Source organism: Ictalurus punctatus, chromosome 16 (genome assembly GCF_001660625.3).
Source record: "Ictalurus punctatus breed USDA103 chromosome 16, Coco_2.0, whole genome shotgun sequence".
In the NCBI taxonomy this organism is placed as follows: Eukaryota; Metazoa; Chordata; class Actinopteri; order Siluriformes; family Ictaluridae; genus Ictalurus; species Ictalurus punctatus.
Genome location: NC_030431.2, coordinates 2736922 through 2755181, shown reverse-complemented (window position 1 = coordinate 2755181; position 18260 = coordinate 2736922). Strand labels below are relative to the sequence as shown.

The window sequence follows — 18260 nt, the reverse complement described above, 5'->3', positions numbered from 1 at the left end:
TAACAATCTTTGTTTGTGTCCTGATTATTTTCAAACTTCCATCCATACATCCATCTTCTATACAGCTTATCCTATTCAGGGTCGCGGGGAACCTGGAGCCTATCCCAGGGAGCATCGGGCACAAGGCGGGGTACACCCTGGACAGGGTGCCGACCCATTGCAGGGCACAAGATGTTATCTTTGGACCCATATATCTGATGAGAATTTCAGCGTAACAGTGGGAGTGTTCTTCAAAAGGCCTTTTTCTGGAATTTTACCCTCATGGCACAGTTTTCATGGAGTGACTCATACTTTTTGTTATTCTTTGTGATTCGGGAATGAACCATTAGGAGAAAGGAGTCAAAGTTCATTTAGATAATGGTTGAAATATAATCAGACTCTGGTGTTAATGTGTATCGTATAATTTAGCCGTTTTGTAAAAGTGCAGTTAGAGCGTAGAGACCGTAGATAAGTCGACGGGGAACAAAAAAAGCTTCTCTGCTTAGTAATCTTGTGTCTTTGAGTCAGGGAACTCTCAGTAGGTTCACACCCTGTTAGTGTTTGACGTGTGTGTGTGTGTTTACGTGACTAAGAGACAGAACCGTATCAGATTGACGATAGGAAACACGAGTTTGGCCAACATTTTTAGCATCACCTGCGTGGATAAAGCACACGGATACTGATAGAGTAAATCATTTCATGTGACACTCCCCTTTGAATGACTTGCATGTCTGGAGGATTCTGCAATACAGGAATTCTTGCGGTAATAGAAACTCTAGCTGTGTTTTCTTTTTTTTCCCTTTCCCATTAGCCACAAGTTCAGTACCAGAGTTTCCGGTTTTTGGTTCCCGCTCAAGATATAATTAAGCTTATCCATGAGGGGTGGGGTTAGCAACATTGCTTGTTGCTGATTGGCTGTGTATACTACATCACAGCTGTGATTCTTATACACAAGCATTACATCTACTGTTCATCTCGAATCACGTGCGACAAAATCACCATACGTTAACTGTGGTTATTCTTATGCTAACTACGTTAAACAGTGTTTAGGTTAAACAGTGCTATTGACAGATACGAGATCGTTCATTCATTCATCTTCAGTAATCACTTTATCGTAGAGTCCACCCCAGGAACACTAGGCATATACTCTTAACGGGACACACACCCAGACACCTTCACACTCATTCACTCACGTGAGCAATTTATCACAGTAAATCCACCTACCTGCGTGATTTGCACACGTGATGGGAGGAAACCAGGAAACCCAGAGGAAACCCACACAGACATGGGGAGAACATGCACAGACACTAACCCAAGCTCAGGATCAAACCCCGGGTCCTGGAGCTGTGATGCGACAACACTACCCACTGCAGAACGGCTCTTTCCTCAACTAAAACATGTTTACTATTAGGATTAGCAAGGGCACAAACACACTTAATGATACAATAATGAAAGCAGTTACTTTGACCTGTTTAGCTCAGGGGAAATAAACAATTCTCAGTAGGCTGGACACTGAGAACTTCCTGTTCTGTAAAGGTCAAGCTCAGGTTCTCTAAAGTCAAGCGCTGGATCTCAATACAGCGTTTAATCACACTGCATGCTCATGCTTTAATTTTTAAGTGCTTATGATTCTCCAGGTCAACACTGCTCACAAATGATCCCTAGTTCAAAATTCTCAAGAGCTGCACTGAAACACAAAACCGTTTCAACTGTAGCGCTTTACTTTGATCAAAAGCTGCACCTGTTCCGAATGAATGAGGAGACCGAGCTGCATGGCGATGGCGCCCTCTGCTGGTCATTGTGTGGAACTTCAAGAAACAGACCGTTCCGTCCAGCAGACTAGTTAAGTGATGGGAATTCTGGATCTTTTCCGCGAGTCAGATTATTTAGCTCACCAGAAAGAGCCGACTCACCAACAAGGGTCGACTCAGCAATAAGAACCGGCAATTTTAGCTACCATTGCTTTTGAGCAAATGAAACAGAACAAAGATTACAATATGTTCGATACCAGTTACCATTCTTCCTTGTTGAAATTGTGAAATATCACTCGTGAATCAGATCATTCGGCTCGAGTCGATTCACCAGTAACAGCTGATACTTTCAGCAGCCAAACGGCTCTTTCACCTTTTTATAAAACCATATAAATTTTACAATATTAATGATACCAGTTATTGTTCTTTCCTGTCTAACTATGCCTAAAATTGTGAAATATTACTCGAGAATTAGAGCATTCAGCCCACCAACAGGAGCCGAATCACTAACAAGTCGATTCACCAGTAAGATCTGATTCTTTCGGCTGCCAAATGGCTCTTTCACATTTTCTATAAGTCAAATAAATATATACATTATTTACAATATCAGTTATTGTTCTTTACTGTCTAACTGTGGAATTGTTTAATATTACTCATGAATCAGATCATTTGACTCACCAATAAAAGGTGACTCGCCAACAAGAACAATGACACAGAGGGGCCAAAAACAATAACTCAGGAATTACAAGTCGACTCTAATTGGCGGTCAACTTTTGGGCAATTCACAATTAGGCAGTTGTCATAACCTGAAGATGATGCAGGATTGTCGGTAGACACTTATCACACTTTGCAAGCTTTCACACATTGCCATTTTGTTTATTAGATAAAAATGGCTGGTTGTAGTTTTTTTATCTAATCCTCATAATTCCCATTTGGAAGATTGGAACACCATCTACACCACGAACGAATGCACCATGTAACCTTAGTTTTTCCTCAAGTCACTTTAAATAAAAGCTTCTACCAAAAGAAATAAACTTAAATGTTTAATATTACTGACTAAACACAAAACAACTAAAATGACTGGTGACCTCTTTTACTGTAACTTCGGCATTTTTTAAAATAACCTCCACACTGGAAAACACAAATCAGAAGAAACTTTAAATAATGCTAAACATAATCATAAATATGCTATTTGATAAACATTTAAGGTGTTCAACGACAACAACACCCAAAAAAAAAAAACAGACAAATTAAGGGAGTGACCTATTCTGGAGTGACTGTAACCACAAATTGTGAGTTGTGGTCGTGGAGTTGTACTATCTGGTAATTTGACCTTCGAGATGTTAGCGTAAAAATTCGACATTAATAAGCAGTCTACAATTTCTGGATGAGAACAGACGAGGCTCCGCCCCCACCATTGCAGATGCCTGCCAGGCCGTATTGCCCGGGCTGCAGATGGTGCACCATGTGTCCGACGATCCTCGTCCCAGACATTCTGGAGGAAAAACGAAAACAATCATGAATCAGGAAGCAGGTAAACTGCAGTTATGAACCTGAGACAATATTTTTTTTATAATAGCGTGACTGCACTGTCCACCGAGATGAATAACGACAACATATACGAACTGAGCTGCTTTCTATTAAATGATCCTTACCCGATAGGATGGCCGAGAGACACCGCTCCACCGTTGACGTTCACTTTGCTTGGGTCGATGTCCAGCATCTTAACGTTGGCCAGAACAACCACACTGAAGGCCTCGTTTATTTCCCACATGGCCACGTCCTCTTTCTTCACTCCGGCCGCGCCGAGCACCTACACCAGAACAAGACTCAATCCAGAGCTCAGAAACACGTTATCACGACTCTCTGACTGAAAAACAAACAGCGGCTCACCTTGGGCACGGCGAAAGCTGGAGCTATCGGGAAGTCGATAGGAGCCACAGCAGCATCGGCAAACGCTAAGCATTAAATAAAGATGAGTTCAATAAAAGAAATGCAGCGCGGTAAAACGATATATAAAAGAAAAACAATTCGAGAGATGGTAACTATTACATCCGGTTAATAAGATCATTCATGTTAGGTTAAGATACTTGAAATCCCTCACCTACAATCCTCGCCAGTGGTGTGACGTTAAGTCTCTTTGCTGCATCTGCCGTCATGAGGACAACCGCAGCCGCGCCGTCGTTCAGAGTGCTAGCGTTAGCCGCCGTCACCGTGCCTACAAGTCTCACACACACATACAATTAGCATTTGCATATCAACTGCATGATATAAAACATTTTTCAGACAATAAATCACTACATTTTGTCTGGTATAAAAATGAAAATTAGAAAAACTTCATTCGCTTTATAATTTTAACGGGACAATCTGGCCAAAACTGAAATTCATACAATTTTTCCTCAAATGGAAAATAATCAGCCAAGACTCGTTTGGTGTCCTAAGAGTTCAACTATAAGGATAATAATAATTAAGGAGGAGTAAGGACAAGGAATGGAAGCTTATGATGAACAGATCAACGGTCTTATGGGTTTGGAACGACAGGAGGGTGAGTAATTGGTGACAGAATTGTCATTTATGGGTGAATTATGCCTTTAAATCAGAGGTTGAGAACCTTTTCAGCTAGCAGAGCCATAAAAGCAAAATAAATAAATTAATTAATTACTTAATTAATTAATTTTTAAAAAAGAGATTTTTTTTCTTTAAGGAGTCGGATAAAAGTTACCATATTTTTTGATGTTTCCATATTCATCTTATTATTATAATCTTTACTATTATTGCATAATTATAAAAAGGCTAGTTCACATTTTGCGTGATTTTGACCTCATAGCCTGCACTTCACCAAATAGGCCTGTAGGTGGCATTGGACTTCATTTAATTCAATACAAGATGTAGTATGTACTTGAACACTACAGTACTTACTATTAATACGATTTCCAAATATGCTAAAAATCGGCTGTCCATTCTTACGGGAAAGAACGATATGCGCCGTCTTTTTTTTTTTTTTTCTTTCTTTTAGCCATTTCTCCTTTGTTTAAAAAACTGAAAAGACTGGCTGTGTAGTTCTCAACCGATTTATGAGTCAGACCGGGAAATTACCCTGCTCCATATTGAAATTTGAGCTTGTTACGTCATATCGTGATTGGTCGGTGTATACATGACAAACGTGCATCAATTACGAATTATTTAATAATCTAAAATATGTAGAGTTTTGTTTCAGTCGACACACTAGCCTTTGTGATTTGTGATTGTTTTTACTTATTTTTCCCCCCATCGTTCAGCCACGGGTTCCCGACCCCTGCTTTAAGCATTATAAACAGCAATTGTTGAGGTGCATTAGTAGTAAGGGGAATTCTATATGAATTTCATACTTAGCAAAGTTATTTTCCTAAATGTTACAGGCATTAGTTTTAACCCCCAGTCACTGCTGCTATGATTTTTACTTCCTCTACCAAAGCTATCAGACACTCAAGGTCATGTTAGTGTCAAACTTATAGTACCCTACTGTGACTTTCCTATAACAGCTGAGGAGCACAGCTAACATAAAACACCTACAAATCACTATATTATAATTAATGTAATGCAAAAAAAAAAAAAAAAAAAACGAGTTGTTACCGTTCTCTTTCTGAAAGACGGCCTTCAGTTTGGACACTTTGCTAAAATCCACCTTCCTCCACTCTTCATCCTCCCTAACCACAACGTCTGGCTTGCCTGGATGAAAACATACAATGTCACACCGTTCACATGGACCGGTTACCTTAAAGGTGCAGTCTGCAATTTTTATTATTATTTTTATTTTATTTTTTTTAAACAAGTGATTATGTTTAAAGGTATGTGATAATCACATAACTTCATCTTCAATGAAAATACTGATTTGCAATTAAACAATAAGGCTTTTGTTGGTGGTGATTCGAGGTTTTGTAAATATCTTTCTGGCCCAGAAATGAGCTCCTTAGCTCCACAACAAGCCACAGAGTGTCTGAACTTGTGCTCCTTTTAGAATTGTAAGGAACTTCCGAGATGTATATAGTTTCAACTGATGGGTCGGTCGTGAATGCAGTTCAACCGATAGGGCTAAAAAAAAAAAAAAAAAAAAAAAAAAAATATCTACCGAAGTAAAAAATAAAAAAAAATATCTAATTTACAATCTGCACCTTTAATGCCATTCCAAGTATCTGGAGATGTCTATGAAACATAATCAGGAGGTCTAAACTGGTCGAATGGAAATTTTAAGTCAGCTTCTAATTTAAGCAAGTAATAAATCGATGTTTACTGGAAACTAAAGACTCTCTGATTTCAAGTATATGAAAGTATCCTCAAAGTTGTGGTGCAGTAATAAGCAGTATGACACCTTTTTGTGGGATGCTGACTGGAACCACCTCTTTGGCGAGGATTCCTGACTCCCATGCTGCTTTGCTGCGCGTGTACGAGTTAATGGCGTAGGCGTCCTGCTCCTCTCGGGAAAAGCCGCTTTTCTTGGCTGTGTTTTCTGCGCAGTTCCCCTTAAACACCAAACGCAGAGGTCATGAAGGATATGTATCGAAGTTAAACTCAATAAACCAGGAAGGAAAATACCATGTGAAATTTGTTGTAGACATCCGTAAGGCCGTCCTTCACGATGAGATCCTCCAACTTCACCCCGCCATAGGGAGGCGCCTCTCTCGCCATCACATAAGGAACCTGAGACATGCTCTCCATGCCACCTGCTACCATCACGTCCTAAAAACAACATTACCCGAATAAACGTTTCTGGTTATTCTGGTAGTAATTCTGTTGAGACGATTACGTCAGTGTGTTTTGGACGAGGATAATCATTCAGTTAATATGGACTGGTTTTAGGACTGGTTACCTGGTGCCCACACATCAGACTCTGTGCGGCCAACATGATGGACTTCATTCCGGAGGCACAGACTTTGTTAATCGTCGTTGCCGGAGTGGACAGAGGCAGACCTGCAAGGTGAGGAGCAAAGAAATTATCATCAAGTTCAAGTATTGCGTGGAGGATAAAAAAAAAATATTTAAAAAATTGTATTTTATGATTTCAATCTTACATATTTCATGCCACCTTGCTGTAACTGTGTTTTTGTGATTTATTTTTCAAGTTCGCATGATGATTGTTAGAATCCTCATAAAACCATTCTACAAATCAAGATCTTTAATACACAAAAGGTCTATCAGGATTTTGGAAAGAAGGTTAAGGAATTATTAATATGTTCTTAACACGTTATCCAACAGATATTTTACACCAAAATATTAATTAAAAATATTAACATACATCTGCTTTGACTTATACCATACTTACTTTATACTTTACTTATACCATATAATTCCGACGTCTTAGACTCTCTGGCAGCTAAACGATGTTATTGTTATTAGCATGAGATTAAACCAATAAAAGGCTGTAGAGAGTTCAAAGACTTGACGTGTGTGTGTGTGTGTGTGTGTGTTTGTTAGCTGTTTTGCGATGTCCTTTTGCATCTCAGTCGTACCGGCGCCTAGAAGAGCTTGTCGCGTCGGAGCTTGCCCTTCACCTGCCTGCAGCACGTTGCCCATGTACACCTCCTTCACCTCCTCAGGTGGGATTCCTGCAACCGGAAAACGACAAATCTCTACCTCAGCCTACTCTATAGGAGTACGTATCATTCACGTGCGACTTCGGAACAAACACTACGCAAAACACGTCCTTGTCCCCATTACTCATTTGGTGAAAATAAGCAGTGATAACAGGTGTTAGATTTCATTAGGTCTTTACCTGCCTGCTCGATCGCTCCTTTAATGGCAATGGAGCCCAGCTTGGTCGCAGGAAGCGCAGAGAGGCTGCCCTTAAACGACCCCATAGGGGTGCGGACTGCACTGACAATGACAACTTCCTATCGGTGTGCAAAAATATAATATTTCTTTAACATCTTTCCTTATAGAGAAGATAAAAAGGTGCAGTTCTGTGACTTCTTCATGCACAAAAAACAAAGTTTGAATCCAATTATTTTTGGTAAATCACATGACAATCAAGACAAAACTGTTCTTAACAGCAATGTGTGTATTGGTTTTAACAAAATATGTATGTATTACAAAATATAGACATTATATAAAAGGTATTTAGTCAATAATATTACAAAATGTATAATGTAATATAGTTTGTTTTTCCTTTAAGGTCACTAAATCGCTGATGCTATTTAGGCGGATAACGAGTACGTCGTACGTCACTTCCGTACAAATAAAAACTGCTACCGGAAGTTTATGTGATGCTATTAATATTGAGATTTTTAACAATATGTATATTCTTGTCCATACAAAAACTAGCAAAAAAATATTTACAGTGTATATACACATTATTGTTTTTTTTGTTGTTGTTGTTTTTAAACCGCATATATTAGCTGTGTTGCCATGGTAATTTAATGCAAGTATTTGATTGGACAATTGCAAAACTGGAATTTTACTTAATATTTGCAGCTCACGTTAAAATATACTTGGAATACCGAAATACTCCCCCACCACATAAAAAAGCAAATATTTATAAATAATTTATACATTCATATTCAGGAACTCACATTGAGAGTCGGGCGTGAGGTGTAGGTCCTGGACACATACTTGTGTGCCTGTAAAAACATTCCATATTCCGTATTCCAAAATATTTATGAAAAAAAAGCATGCTCTGGTGATGAAAGCTGTCATCTATCACGTTTATGCATTAAATGGGAATTCAACAATTCACTCATACAAAGCTACAACTGAAATAAAACTTCTCAGTTAGAAAGCTAGAGGCCTGAAATGCTATCAAACACAGGCTGCATCCCGAACCGCGCGTTCCTGTTTACATAGTGCACTCCGTATAGTGCACGCGCCATTTCTTCCTCCGCGTACGAAGTGCACTTAATCAGGCAGCACAGTGCCGTTTGGGATACAGCTCCGGCTAATATGGACCTGATTTAACTGTGGAATAAACGCTCATGCTAGTTGACTAAGGGGGACCAAAACAAAGTTCAGAAATCGACTGAACTTGTACCACTGTTTAATTTTTTACTTACCAGCCGTCGGCAGAGGTGACTGTGTGTGCTGAAGAGTGACATCGCGGTTAGAAATCGCGTTTCACCTTCACCTCGGCGGAAAAAAAAACGCTTTCAGAGAGAACAACCAATCATATTGGGAGGTGTGGTTGTGTCACGCCTCCTCACAAGAACTGTGGGTAGTGTAGTTTTATTTGTGCTTCGGCTTTGTAGTCATACAAGCCTGCGTTTCTTGTATTAGTGTATTTCCCCCCTGCGCGTGCGTGTGTGTGTTTATTACATCATTAAAGACGTTGGAATGTTTAAAATGAATTTTATTTTGTATTTTTTTCACTTACAGAAAGTTTTATTTAGAAAAATATGTATTTTAGAGGTGCAGTGTGTAATGTTGAAATATATATATATATATATATATATATATATATATATATATATATATATATACGTAATACTCATATACTGTCATTAGAAAAAAAAACATCAGAAAAATTAATTCCAAAATGAATTAGAACGCACGTGTTTAGTGTCTTCATTTCAGAATTTATAGTTTTTCTGGCCCGGAAATGAGCCCCACCCATGCAGGAACACAGCTGCTTGGCTCCACCCCTTTATTTAAATCAAGACTCAGGGGGACAAAAGCAAAATTCAGAATTTTTTTTATTTACAGTAGGAAAAAAAATAGCTTAGTTTAGAAATGAAAATATAAGAAAATTAGTATTCATATACAATACATATGGTTTGTTTATGGTTTAGGATTAACATTTTTCTGGCCCAGAAATGAATTTTGTCCGCATGGAAACACAACTGCTCAGCTCCATCCGGTTTTCTTTCAAGGCAACTCCAAAATGTCTGAAATGGTGCCCTACTAACTATTCTATACAAATATATCTTTAACTGTGTTAAAGTGCATTATGGGTGCATTGTAAATATTCTGTATCTGTTAACGACAGTAACATATTACAGGGCATTATGGGAATTCATAAATTCACTATGCTGTTGGAATATAAAATGTCAAAACTCCAATATAGTGCACTATGTAGTTAATAGGGTGTGGTCTCAGACACCGAGGAGAGAGACTGAAAATTACATACTGCCCCTTTAAGGCCCACTGATTTCATGAACATTATGATAACAAAATATCCTCATGTCGCTCACACATTTAGGTACGGATCTATAGATGTACAGTTATGAAATATTTATATCAAACTCATAAAATGAATATTTAATTCATGACATTTCGCTCAGTAGCAGTTCAGCCATCCGTAGTTCAGAAGCACGCGATTCACAGTTCTGGTCCTGTACTTGTATTCTGTTTGTCTGGCTCCATCAGAGAAATACAGGAAACCTGCAGAGTAAAAGGAAAACGCTTTAAAAACAAATGACATGAGCCTGTATTTGTACAGATTAAAACATGCATATGATCCAGGGCTATTTTTAATTCCATCCCATCCAACCATTTTACCTATCCAGGGAATTTCAGTGCACAGGGCATGGCACACACATCCACACATTATGGGCAATTTGGAAATGCCAATCAGACTACAGTGCATGTCTTTGGACTGGGGGAGGACAACAGGGTACCTGGAGGAAGCCCTGAAGCATGGGGAGAACGTGCAAACTCTACCCCCAATGAGGTATTAGGTGCTAACCACTAAGCCACCAATCCCCCTGTAGTTTTAATAAAGAAGAGCGTGTGTTTACCGTAGTTTTCAAAAGCAGCGTCCACTTTGGAGCCAATACCCGGGAAATCTACGTGAATGGGTTTGGGGAAACCAGCGTCCATCTTTCCAGTGTTCTCATTAAAACTGAACAAAAAAATGGCATTAATTATTTTTTTGAATGCATCAATTAATCAATTAACTCACATAGATTTGTATAATAGTAAAAATAATAATAATAATAATAAATCTTAATATATTATTATCATTATATGAATTACCTCCAATATTTATCACCAGTAAAGAACAGGGTGCGCTTCGTCGAATCCACGTGCACCGCAGAGTCTATCTTCGTGACTGACGCCGGAAAGCCGAACTGTGAAATGTGCTTCGGATATCCGGCTAAAACGGAGGTCGCTGTCACGCCCCAGTAGTACTGACCTGCACGATGGCACACACACACACACACACATTTACACTCCATGAATATCTGCTGTGTGAATGCGAGAGTGTTTAAGGTGTGAGAGATTGAAAGTCGAACCGTTGAAAAAGAAGCTGATGCGTTTTGCCCTGAGCTCGTAAGCTGCATTGACAGACGTGATGGAGGGCCACGTGGATCTGATTAGAGTCTGTGGAATTCCTTTCTGTAGGCTGCTTTTCTTCCAGTAATAGCTTGTAAGATGAGAAGATAAACTTTAGTGAACAAATCTATCTATCTATCTATCTAACTAACTACAGACAACTCCAGAAATTCCATAGGAATTTGTTTTATTGGTTTTTTTTAAAACAACAAACATGCATGGCAAAATTATTGACACCCCTAAACTATGTTTACGCAAACAGTGGTGTGCAGATTGATCGCATTTTGCAATCTTACTATGTACTGAATACAAAAGAAGCTTGATTGCATCTGCCAGGAGGTGAGGAGTGGCCATAAGTAGTTTGTTTAAATTATTATTATTATTATTATTATTATTATTATTATTGTGTCCACAAATATACCTCCAAACCTCAATGTCGACATCTGAACCCTGAAAAATTGCATTAGATTACAACTATAGAGCATCCCCCATATATTTAAGCTGTGATTATGAAGGGTGCCAATAATTATAAAGATGGCTGTAGCTATCATTCAATACTGTCTTACTTATTCTTGAAGAAGTAAAGCTCTCCTCTTATGCTGGTTGCGGCATCAAACACCAAGTCCCGATTGCATGGCGCTGGTGGTTGTGCTCCTGGTTGTGGATTTGGTTGAGGCTGTGGTTTGGGTTGTGGTTGAGGATTTGGGGATTTACGAGCACCTTGGAAATCAAGTAAAAGTAAATTGTAAGAACATCTACTGTATTGATATTCCTCGTGATCTTGTCTGATCTGCTATTATACGCACCATAGAGCGCCTGGATTCCTTGTTTATCGTCCAGAGGCAGCTGATATCCCTGAGTGTTGACGTATTTGTATGTAGGGTACATGAGAGCGGAGGGATCTTGTGAGTGATCCAGTCCTAGCGCATGGCCGAACTCATGGGCAGCCACCAAGAGCAAGTTCACACCTGAAGCACAATGTGTTTAAACATTTGAGTATATTTGACATCTGTGTATCTGTGACTGGACTCTATGGGCTCTAGGAAAACCCCTACAACAGACACTTAAAAAGTAGGACCGCATTGCTCTTTCCTTGGAGTGAATCTTCCATTTATTTCCACTATGAATGCTATGTATCTATCTGCTTTACCTGCTGAGCTCAGAGTCCATTTCTCATCCTCATCGAAGTGCGCATCGCCTCCGTCATTAGGACCAGGAGACATGGCGTGAGCCAGAACACCGCCCTGCCCATCGAATGGGTAAAAATCTCCATGATCTGGAGAAAAAACACAAATTAAGCATATAGAATACCAGGAATATGTCTTAAACTTCACTGCATAGGCCATGTGTTATTATCAAATGGCATTTCAGGATACAAAATAAAGTACTGACTGCAAAGAAAATAGTGCACTATCTAGGAACCAGGGTGTGTTTTGCTGTTTCGGAGAACACCTACTTCGGGCTTTGAAGAGAATCATGATATCGGCCGTGCCGCCGTAGATCTGCTGAAAGTCGAGCAGAGTAACGTCGCTGTAGAGCTTGAACGCTTGAGCGATCGTGCCATCCACTTCCCTCTGGCTCAGATCTGGCGTGTACTCGGTTATTCTAAAATGTGAGCAAATGAAAAACAGTGTGACATGTGGGAAAAATAATGAATGCCATCGCCATCTATTGTGAGCTATTATTTCTGTAGCCTATAACGTCTTCAGATTTCTTTAGCACGGTGTACTCTAATTCCAGCTTATCTCCACACCCCTAAACCGCTAGACTCCATCAAAAGCAGTCTGTACCTGTATGTAATGGTCTTCTTATCCCATTTGGGCTTGCCATTGAAATGTCTGAAGTTGGAAACATCGGAAACACCGCAGCGTGGCTTCTTCATCACCTCGATGGTGTTCGTGTCTAGCTTGCCCGTCACCTCGAGCCCAAAAAACTCCTGCATTTTCTTCAGGATGGTCTCAAAGTCCTGCACTTTCACTCGTCTCCCGCTGATGGACGGAGCGTTGGGATCCGAGTAGAACTGCTTCAGATATTCCTGAAGAAACAAAACAGAAAATCATCAAAGCAGTGACGCAGAGTAGCCAGGTAGGGATGAGCTTCTCCCATTTTTAACTGGGACTAACAGGAAAAGTTGTTGTTGTTGTTGTTGTTTTAATGATACAAGCAACTAAAAGAGATTATTAGTGGTGTTTGGTATGGCAAGCTGATGTCTTAAATTATAGAGACCACCCATGGTATGTCAGACTTTATATATTCGTAATGGTTTACCTCAGCTTTCTCCTGATCCACTGTGGACGTCGCAGGGGCGCCACTGCAAAGCGCCAGACATGCTGTGAGCACCAGCACGAGAACAGCTGTGTCCCTCATTTCCAAGCTGTCTTCTTCTGGAGTCCTGGAGGGTTGATGGTGAGTTTATATCTGCTCCATCAACCCATGCCCCCACCCTCTTATGTACAACCACTCTGCTTGCCTTTTCCTGAAAGCAGAGAGCAGAATTCTGGGAAAGATGAATCGTATCTTGACAACCGTGTAATCAGTATAAAATAGGGGCTTTTAGTCTGTGATGCAGTCCAAAGAAGACCATGCACGTGTAGACAAGTTATGTCCTTGATATGGAACGCGACATAAAAGATACATGGATTTGAATGTATTTTGAATCAGAAATGTGGAAAATAAGCCGGTCTTGCCACCTTTGAACAGCATTTGTTATGTTTCTATTCCAAGGGTTCAAATCCCAGCCTTCACCTGCATAGCTCTGGTTTGATTGGGTTTTACTTCATTTTGTAAGCTACTTTTAACTATTAAAACTATTTAGGTTGTACTTTTAAACTGAGCAGCCGCGTTCAGAAGTGATACGACTCGTATGTAAATTCACAAATTCTTAACCAGTAGGGTTAAAGGTCATCTTGTAGGACAGTCAAAGCAAAGCTTTCAGGTCTGATGTCTATGTAATGGTCCTTTAAAATGGGCAATTTCTATGCTAATGACATGAACCAAAAGCCCATGTAGAAATGTAAATTGGCAGCAAATGTCACAAATGTCAAATGTAAATGTAGATGTAAATGACCATACTGGGGTTAGAGACTGAGTGCTATTTGTCTTTATATAATGACTGTAAGCGCTAGAACAATCTGGAGCATTAAATAGAAATATACATTTTGGACACAGTGTCCTGGAATTTCCCTAAATAGGTTTTACAGGAATTAAATACTTCGACTCATAAGCAGATATGTTCTTGATTTGTCAGTAAGGTCTTAATTTACGTCAACTGGTGCTGCTCCAACAGGAATGTACTGTATAACTGAAACTTACACACACACACACACACACATACACACACATACATACAGCTGACATGTTCCAGCATGCTGGAGATACAGATGTATGTTTTGTTTTGTTTTTTGTTCATATAAGGTCATGAGCTCCATTTCAGAAGTACTGAAGGCCCAGTATCTACTGAATACTGTCACTAATTCAATCATTTTAGTTTCTATTGTTACCATCCATCATTTATTCTTTGACGTTGATTTCTCTCTTTAATCTGAATATGATTGCCAAAACACAGGCATTTTATTCGATTTGAGATGTTTGTTATGTTTGACATAGAACCTTAAAAGGTCAAAGGACAAATGACATTTTTCTGTGCAATCTTTATTCTTCGTTAAACAACAACAGTAAACCGGATTATAATCCGGTAAACATGGATTATATCTCAAAAATGAATTCTTATGATAGCAAATAAATAAATACGATAATACAGTAAACTATACATAAATGTAATTTGTTATATGATCAATTGAGGATCATATTCTCCATAGCCCAGATCCAACATTGGGCACTGGGTCCAAAAAAAACAAAAAAGGTAAAAAAAATAATAATAATAAAAAAAAACAAGAAGAACCACTAGCACTTCAAGAAGTAGTTGTTATTTAGCGTACGCAACACCTTCTTGGTAGAAGTGCTGTACTCAAAAACATTCGTACCGCTGAAGAGGTAGGTGAAACCTGAAACAAAGGATTGACATAATATCAAACCCAGCAAACCTTTATATAATTGTAGAGCAAATAAGAAGATCACAATATTCAAAAGGATAACTGTGTTTATAAAAATACTGACCCCTGTACTGGAAGGCAGCAGTGATTTTCCCAGTGATCCCCGGGAAGCCACGTTCGACCAGTTTGGGGTATCCGGTGTCCATCTTCCTCTTGTTTTCATCATAACTGAGATAATATTCGAGTTGGTTAGTTCCTCAGAAAACCTTATTAATGGTCAATATTTATATTACTACAGCACTGTTAATGCTTAAATCTACCACGCTTTTTGTTTTCTTGGCAACATGACAAGCTAATTAATTAGTCTAAAATGGTTAGACTTATAAATTCCTCATGAAGCTAGCTAAATGTTTCAGGCTTAAGTGAAACTGATTGTTGTAGCTGTGCCATCTGTATATTTAATGCCAATCTAGCCATGCCATGTACTTCCTACCTGTAGTAATTGTTGTCCACGAAGTACAACGTCTTGCCAGTGCTTTGGTAGTGAAGTGCAGCGCTGACCTTCTTCACCTGGGCAGGCAGACCCAAGCTGCTAAGGCTCTTGGGAAATCCACTCACAAGGTCATAAGCACTGAAAGCCCAGACTGTCTGATCTAAAGAGCACAAGTTCACATGGTTATCCCAAGCTGCTTTATGATTAATGGCATTACAGATGATCGTTTAAAAGCGATTATGAAAGTTCAATCACCTTTGATGAGGTACAGTCTGTCTTGCACAGTGTTCTCAAATGCAGCATCGATATTATCTGGAGCCTCGGGCCAGAAGCTCTTGATCAGCTGCTGCTGGACCGAGTTGGTTCCAAATAAGCGCCAGAAGAAGCTAAAGGAGACAAATACATGGTCAAGAAGTGAAAATGATATCTCAGTGGGAGTTTTAACGTAGCTTATGGAAAGTTTTTTTTTTTTTTAAATCAGTGTGTACCCATCCTTGAAGAAGAGCCTCTCTCCACGCAGGGTTGCCACAGCGTCGAGGACCAGCGTGTGGTCACAGGCGCTCGGGGTGACTGGAGGTGGATTGGGTTTACTGGGTTCGACAGGTTTATCTGTATTTGGGCCTGGTGACATGTTTGTAAAGCAAATGTTAGAAAAATGAGATCTATTCCGCAAATAAAAGGAGGCATTTGAGCTGTTCTCACACTCTGAAGAAGCAGTATGGGAGTGTGTGTGTGTGTGTGTGTGTGTGTGTGTGTGTGTGTGGAATTCTAGGAAAATATTTACAGTACTGGAAAATTACATAATGCATTTGAATATTTCAGAAGAACTTATTATACAGTTAGCTTAACACTCATTAAATTTTACTGTCTAAAATTTTGACAATAATATTAGCAAACGAGGGTAAGCAGAACCATTTTCAAATTCAAACTGATTCTTATAGATGGCAACACTAGCTACCAAACTAGCTACTCGGGAATAGCGATGTGAATTGAATCAGATCATATGAATCAGCTAATCAGGCAGAGCCGACTCTTTTGGCTTCTAAACGGCTCGTTGCCGTTTTTGTTCAAGACCAGATAGTTCGCGTTATTTTGAGCACCGAGAATTAAAATAAATAAATAAATTATGACGACAATAAATTACACTAGAAGTTTAACGGTGTACGCTTACAACATAAAAGAAGAAGAAAAGAAAACGGCTAATCCAGGCAATCGGCTCTCAACGTTCACCTAAAAGAGCCGGTTGAACGAACCGAATCATTCACAAACGACACATTACTACTCTTTTTACTTAATTTAAAACGCAGTGTATATTTGGCAATAAATAGTTAAAACACCAATGTAAGTGAAGTGTTTTTATGGCAATATAAGTTACTATATTCTGTTTAAAAATATGGTACAATATGCTACTGTAAACAAGTGTTACATTATCAGCGTTACATTATTATGTAATTGAAATGTATTCATTTAAATAATTCAAACGTGTAATTTAAATGTAAATTAACTGGTATTTTCTCTCCGTGTGTGCCTACCATAGAGAGACTGAATGCCTTTGACGTCATCTGCAGGCAGAACAAATGTGTTTGGGTTTCTGTAGCTGTACGTCGGGTACATGAGGGCACCGGGGTCACTGGAGTGAGACAGACCCAGAGAGTGACCAAACTCATGGGCGGCCACCAGGAACAAAACAAATCCTGAAGAAAGAAGACATGGTCAGTCTTCATGGTTAAGCTGTATGACTTAGGTTTATTATAGTGTTATAGGTTCAGTGTCTCACCACTGGTAGAGGTGAAGGTGAAGCTTTCATCTTCATCAAAATGTGCGTCTCCACCAATGCCACTAGATGGGGCAAAGGCATGAGCCAGCGTGCCAGATGTTCCATCAAACGGGTAGGCATCACCATGGGCTATGAGAAAGAGCCGGGTTTTAATGCATGCATTACATAGTTTAACACAATATTTCGAATATTTCACGAGCGTGTGTGCTGAAATTCTTGCATGTCTAGTCAACAGCCTTAACCCCTGCTAGCGTAAACAGGATTGGTCAAACTTTCTGAAGGAACTTACATCCTCTCCCGAAGGAGATCATGATGTCGGCTATACCGCTGTAGATGCGGGAGAACCTCAGAGGAGTGACGCGAGCCCAGACTTGCAGCGCTCTCTCGATAGAGTCGTCCACTTCAGCCACAGACATGTCGGGAGTGTAATTCTCAATCCTAGCAGAGAAAAACAACATTAACTTTAATCAGGCTTACGTATGGAAGGATTTGCAGCGACGCCTTTACTGAGATCTCTGCATTTCATAACACACTTTGTTGTGGTTCTCACCTGTAGGTCAGCTGGCTTGTTTGCCATTTAGAGTCTCCGCCGAACGTGGAGTACGCACCTACATCGACAACTCCACACCGTGGCTTCTTCATCACCTCCAAGGTTTCGGTGTCCATTGTCCCTGTCACGGTGAGTCCAAAAAACTTCTGCATCGCGGCTAGCTTGAGACTCATCTCACTGAATCTTCCTTTATTAGTGGGTGTCGAAGTGAGGTTGTAGAATTTCTTCAGGTAAGCCTACAGACAGAAATGAAATAAAAGTGAATAGTGTTGTAAACAGATCCCTGGACATTGTAGAATGTAGAATAAAGATACATTACCTCTGCAAAAGCATCATCTTGCTCTGCTTTCTTTGGTATCGGACCTGACTGAACGGCAATCAGAAGAGCAACGAGAAAGCAGGTTGTGTAGTACATCTTCATGTTTGTCTCCTCCTCGAGGATCTTCACCACGCTGGTTTGGACTCGGAGGCTGAGAGG

At 39.6% G+C, this 18260-nt stretch overlaps 3 protein-coding genes across 4 annotated transcripts in view; all 3 read right to left on the bottom strand.

Annotated features, from left to right (window-relative positions):
* The window catches only part of LOC108276914 (collagenase 3), a 26974-nt gene extending 8714 nt beyond the window's left edge, over window positions 1-18260 (bottom strand). Inside the window, exons 1-10 of one of the 2 annotated variants that reach the window (XM_053686674.1) lie at window positions 18102-18260; window positions 17783-18018; window positions 17522-17670; window positions 17233-17361; window positions 16988-17149; window positions 15944-16076; window positions 15711-15841; window positions 15456-15615; window positions 15087-15190; window positions 14864-14974 (exon numbers count right to left, since the gene is read on the bottom strand). In XM_053686674.1, the coding sequence (XP_053542649.1) occupies window positions 14874-14974; window positions 15087-15190; window positions 15456-15615; window positions 15711-15841; window positions 15944-16076; window positions 16988-17149; window positions 17233-17361; window positions 17522-17670; window positions 17783-18018; window positions 18102-18203 (1407 nt within the window). In that variant the 5' untranslated portion in view covers window positions 18204-18260 and the 3' untranslated portion in view covers window positions 14864-14873. Of the gene's footprint in view, window positions 1-14836; window positions 14975-15086; window positions 15191-15455; window positions 15616-15710; window positions 15842-15943; window positions 16077-16987; window positions 17150-17232; window positions 17362-17521; window positions 17671-17782; window positions 18019-18101 lie in introns of those variants that run through there. The other variant, XM_017489024.3, reaches the window with a different exon arrangement.
* acat1 (acetyl-CoA acetyltransferase 1) lies at window positions 2761-8904 on the bottom strand. The gene is made up of 12 exons (XM_017489028.3): window positions 8753-8904; window positions 8276-8323; window positions 7480-7597; window positions 7217-7312; window positions 6577-6677; window positions 6303-6446; window positions 6079-6229; window positions 5343-5438; window positions 3835-3948; window positions 3624-3688; window positions 3386-3543; window positions 2761-3225 (listed from the first exon to the last, which is right to left on the bottom strand). The coding sequence occupies exons 1-12, from the start codon at window positions 8792-8794 to the stop codon at window positions 3105-3107; spliced, it is 1254 nt and encodes a 417-aa protein (XP_017344517.1). The 5' UTR covers window positions 8795-8904; the 3' UTR covers window positions 2761-3104.
* mmp30 (matrix metallopeptidase 30) lies at window positions 9371-13394 on the bottom strand. The gene is made up of 10 exons (XM_017489022.3): window positions 13239-13394; window positions 12761-13005; window positions 12427-12575; window positions 12121-12246; window positions 11777-11938; window positions 11537-11690; window positions 10931-11061; window positions 10671-10830; window positions 10433-10536; window positions 9371-10076 (listed from the first exon to the last, which is right to left on the bottom strand). Exons 1-10 carry the CDS (start codon window positions 13335-13337, stop codon window positions 9973-9975), a joined length of 1434 nt encoding a protein of 477 aa, XP_017344511.2. The 5' UTR covers window positions 13338-13394; the 3' UTR covers window positions 9371-9972.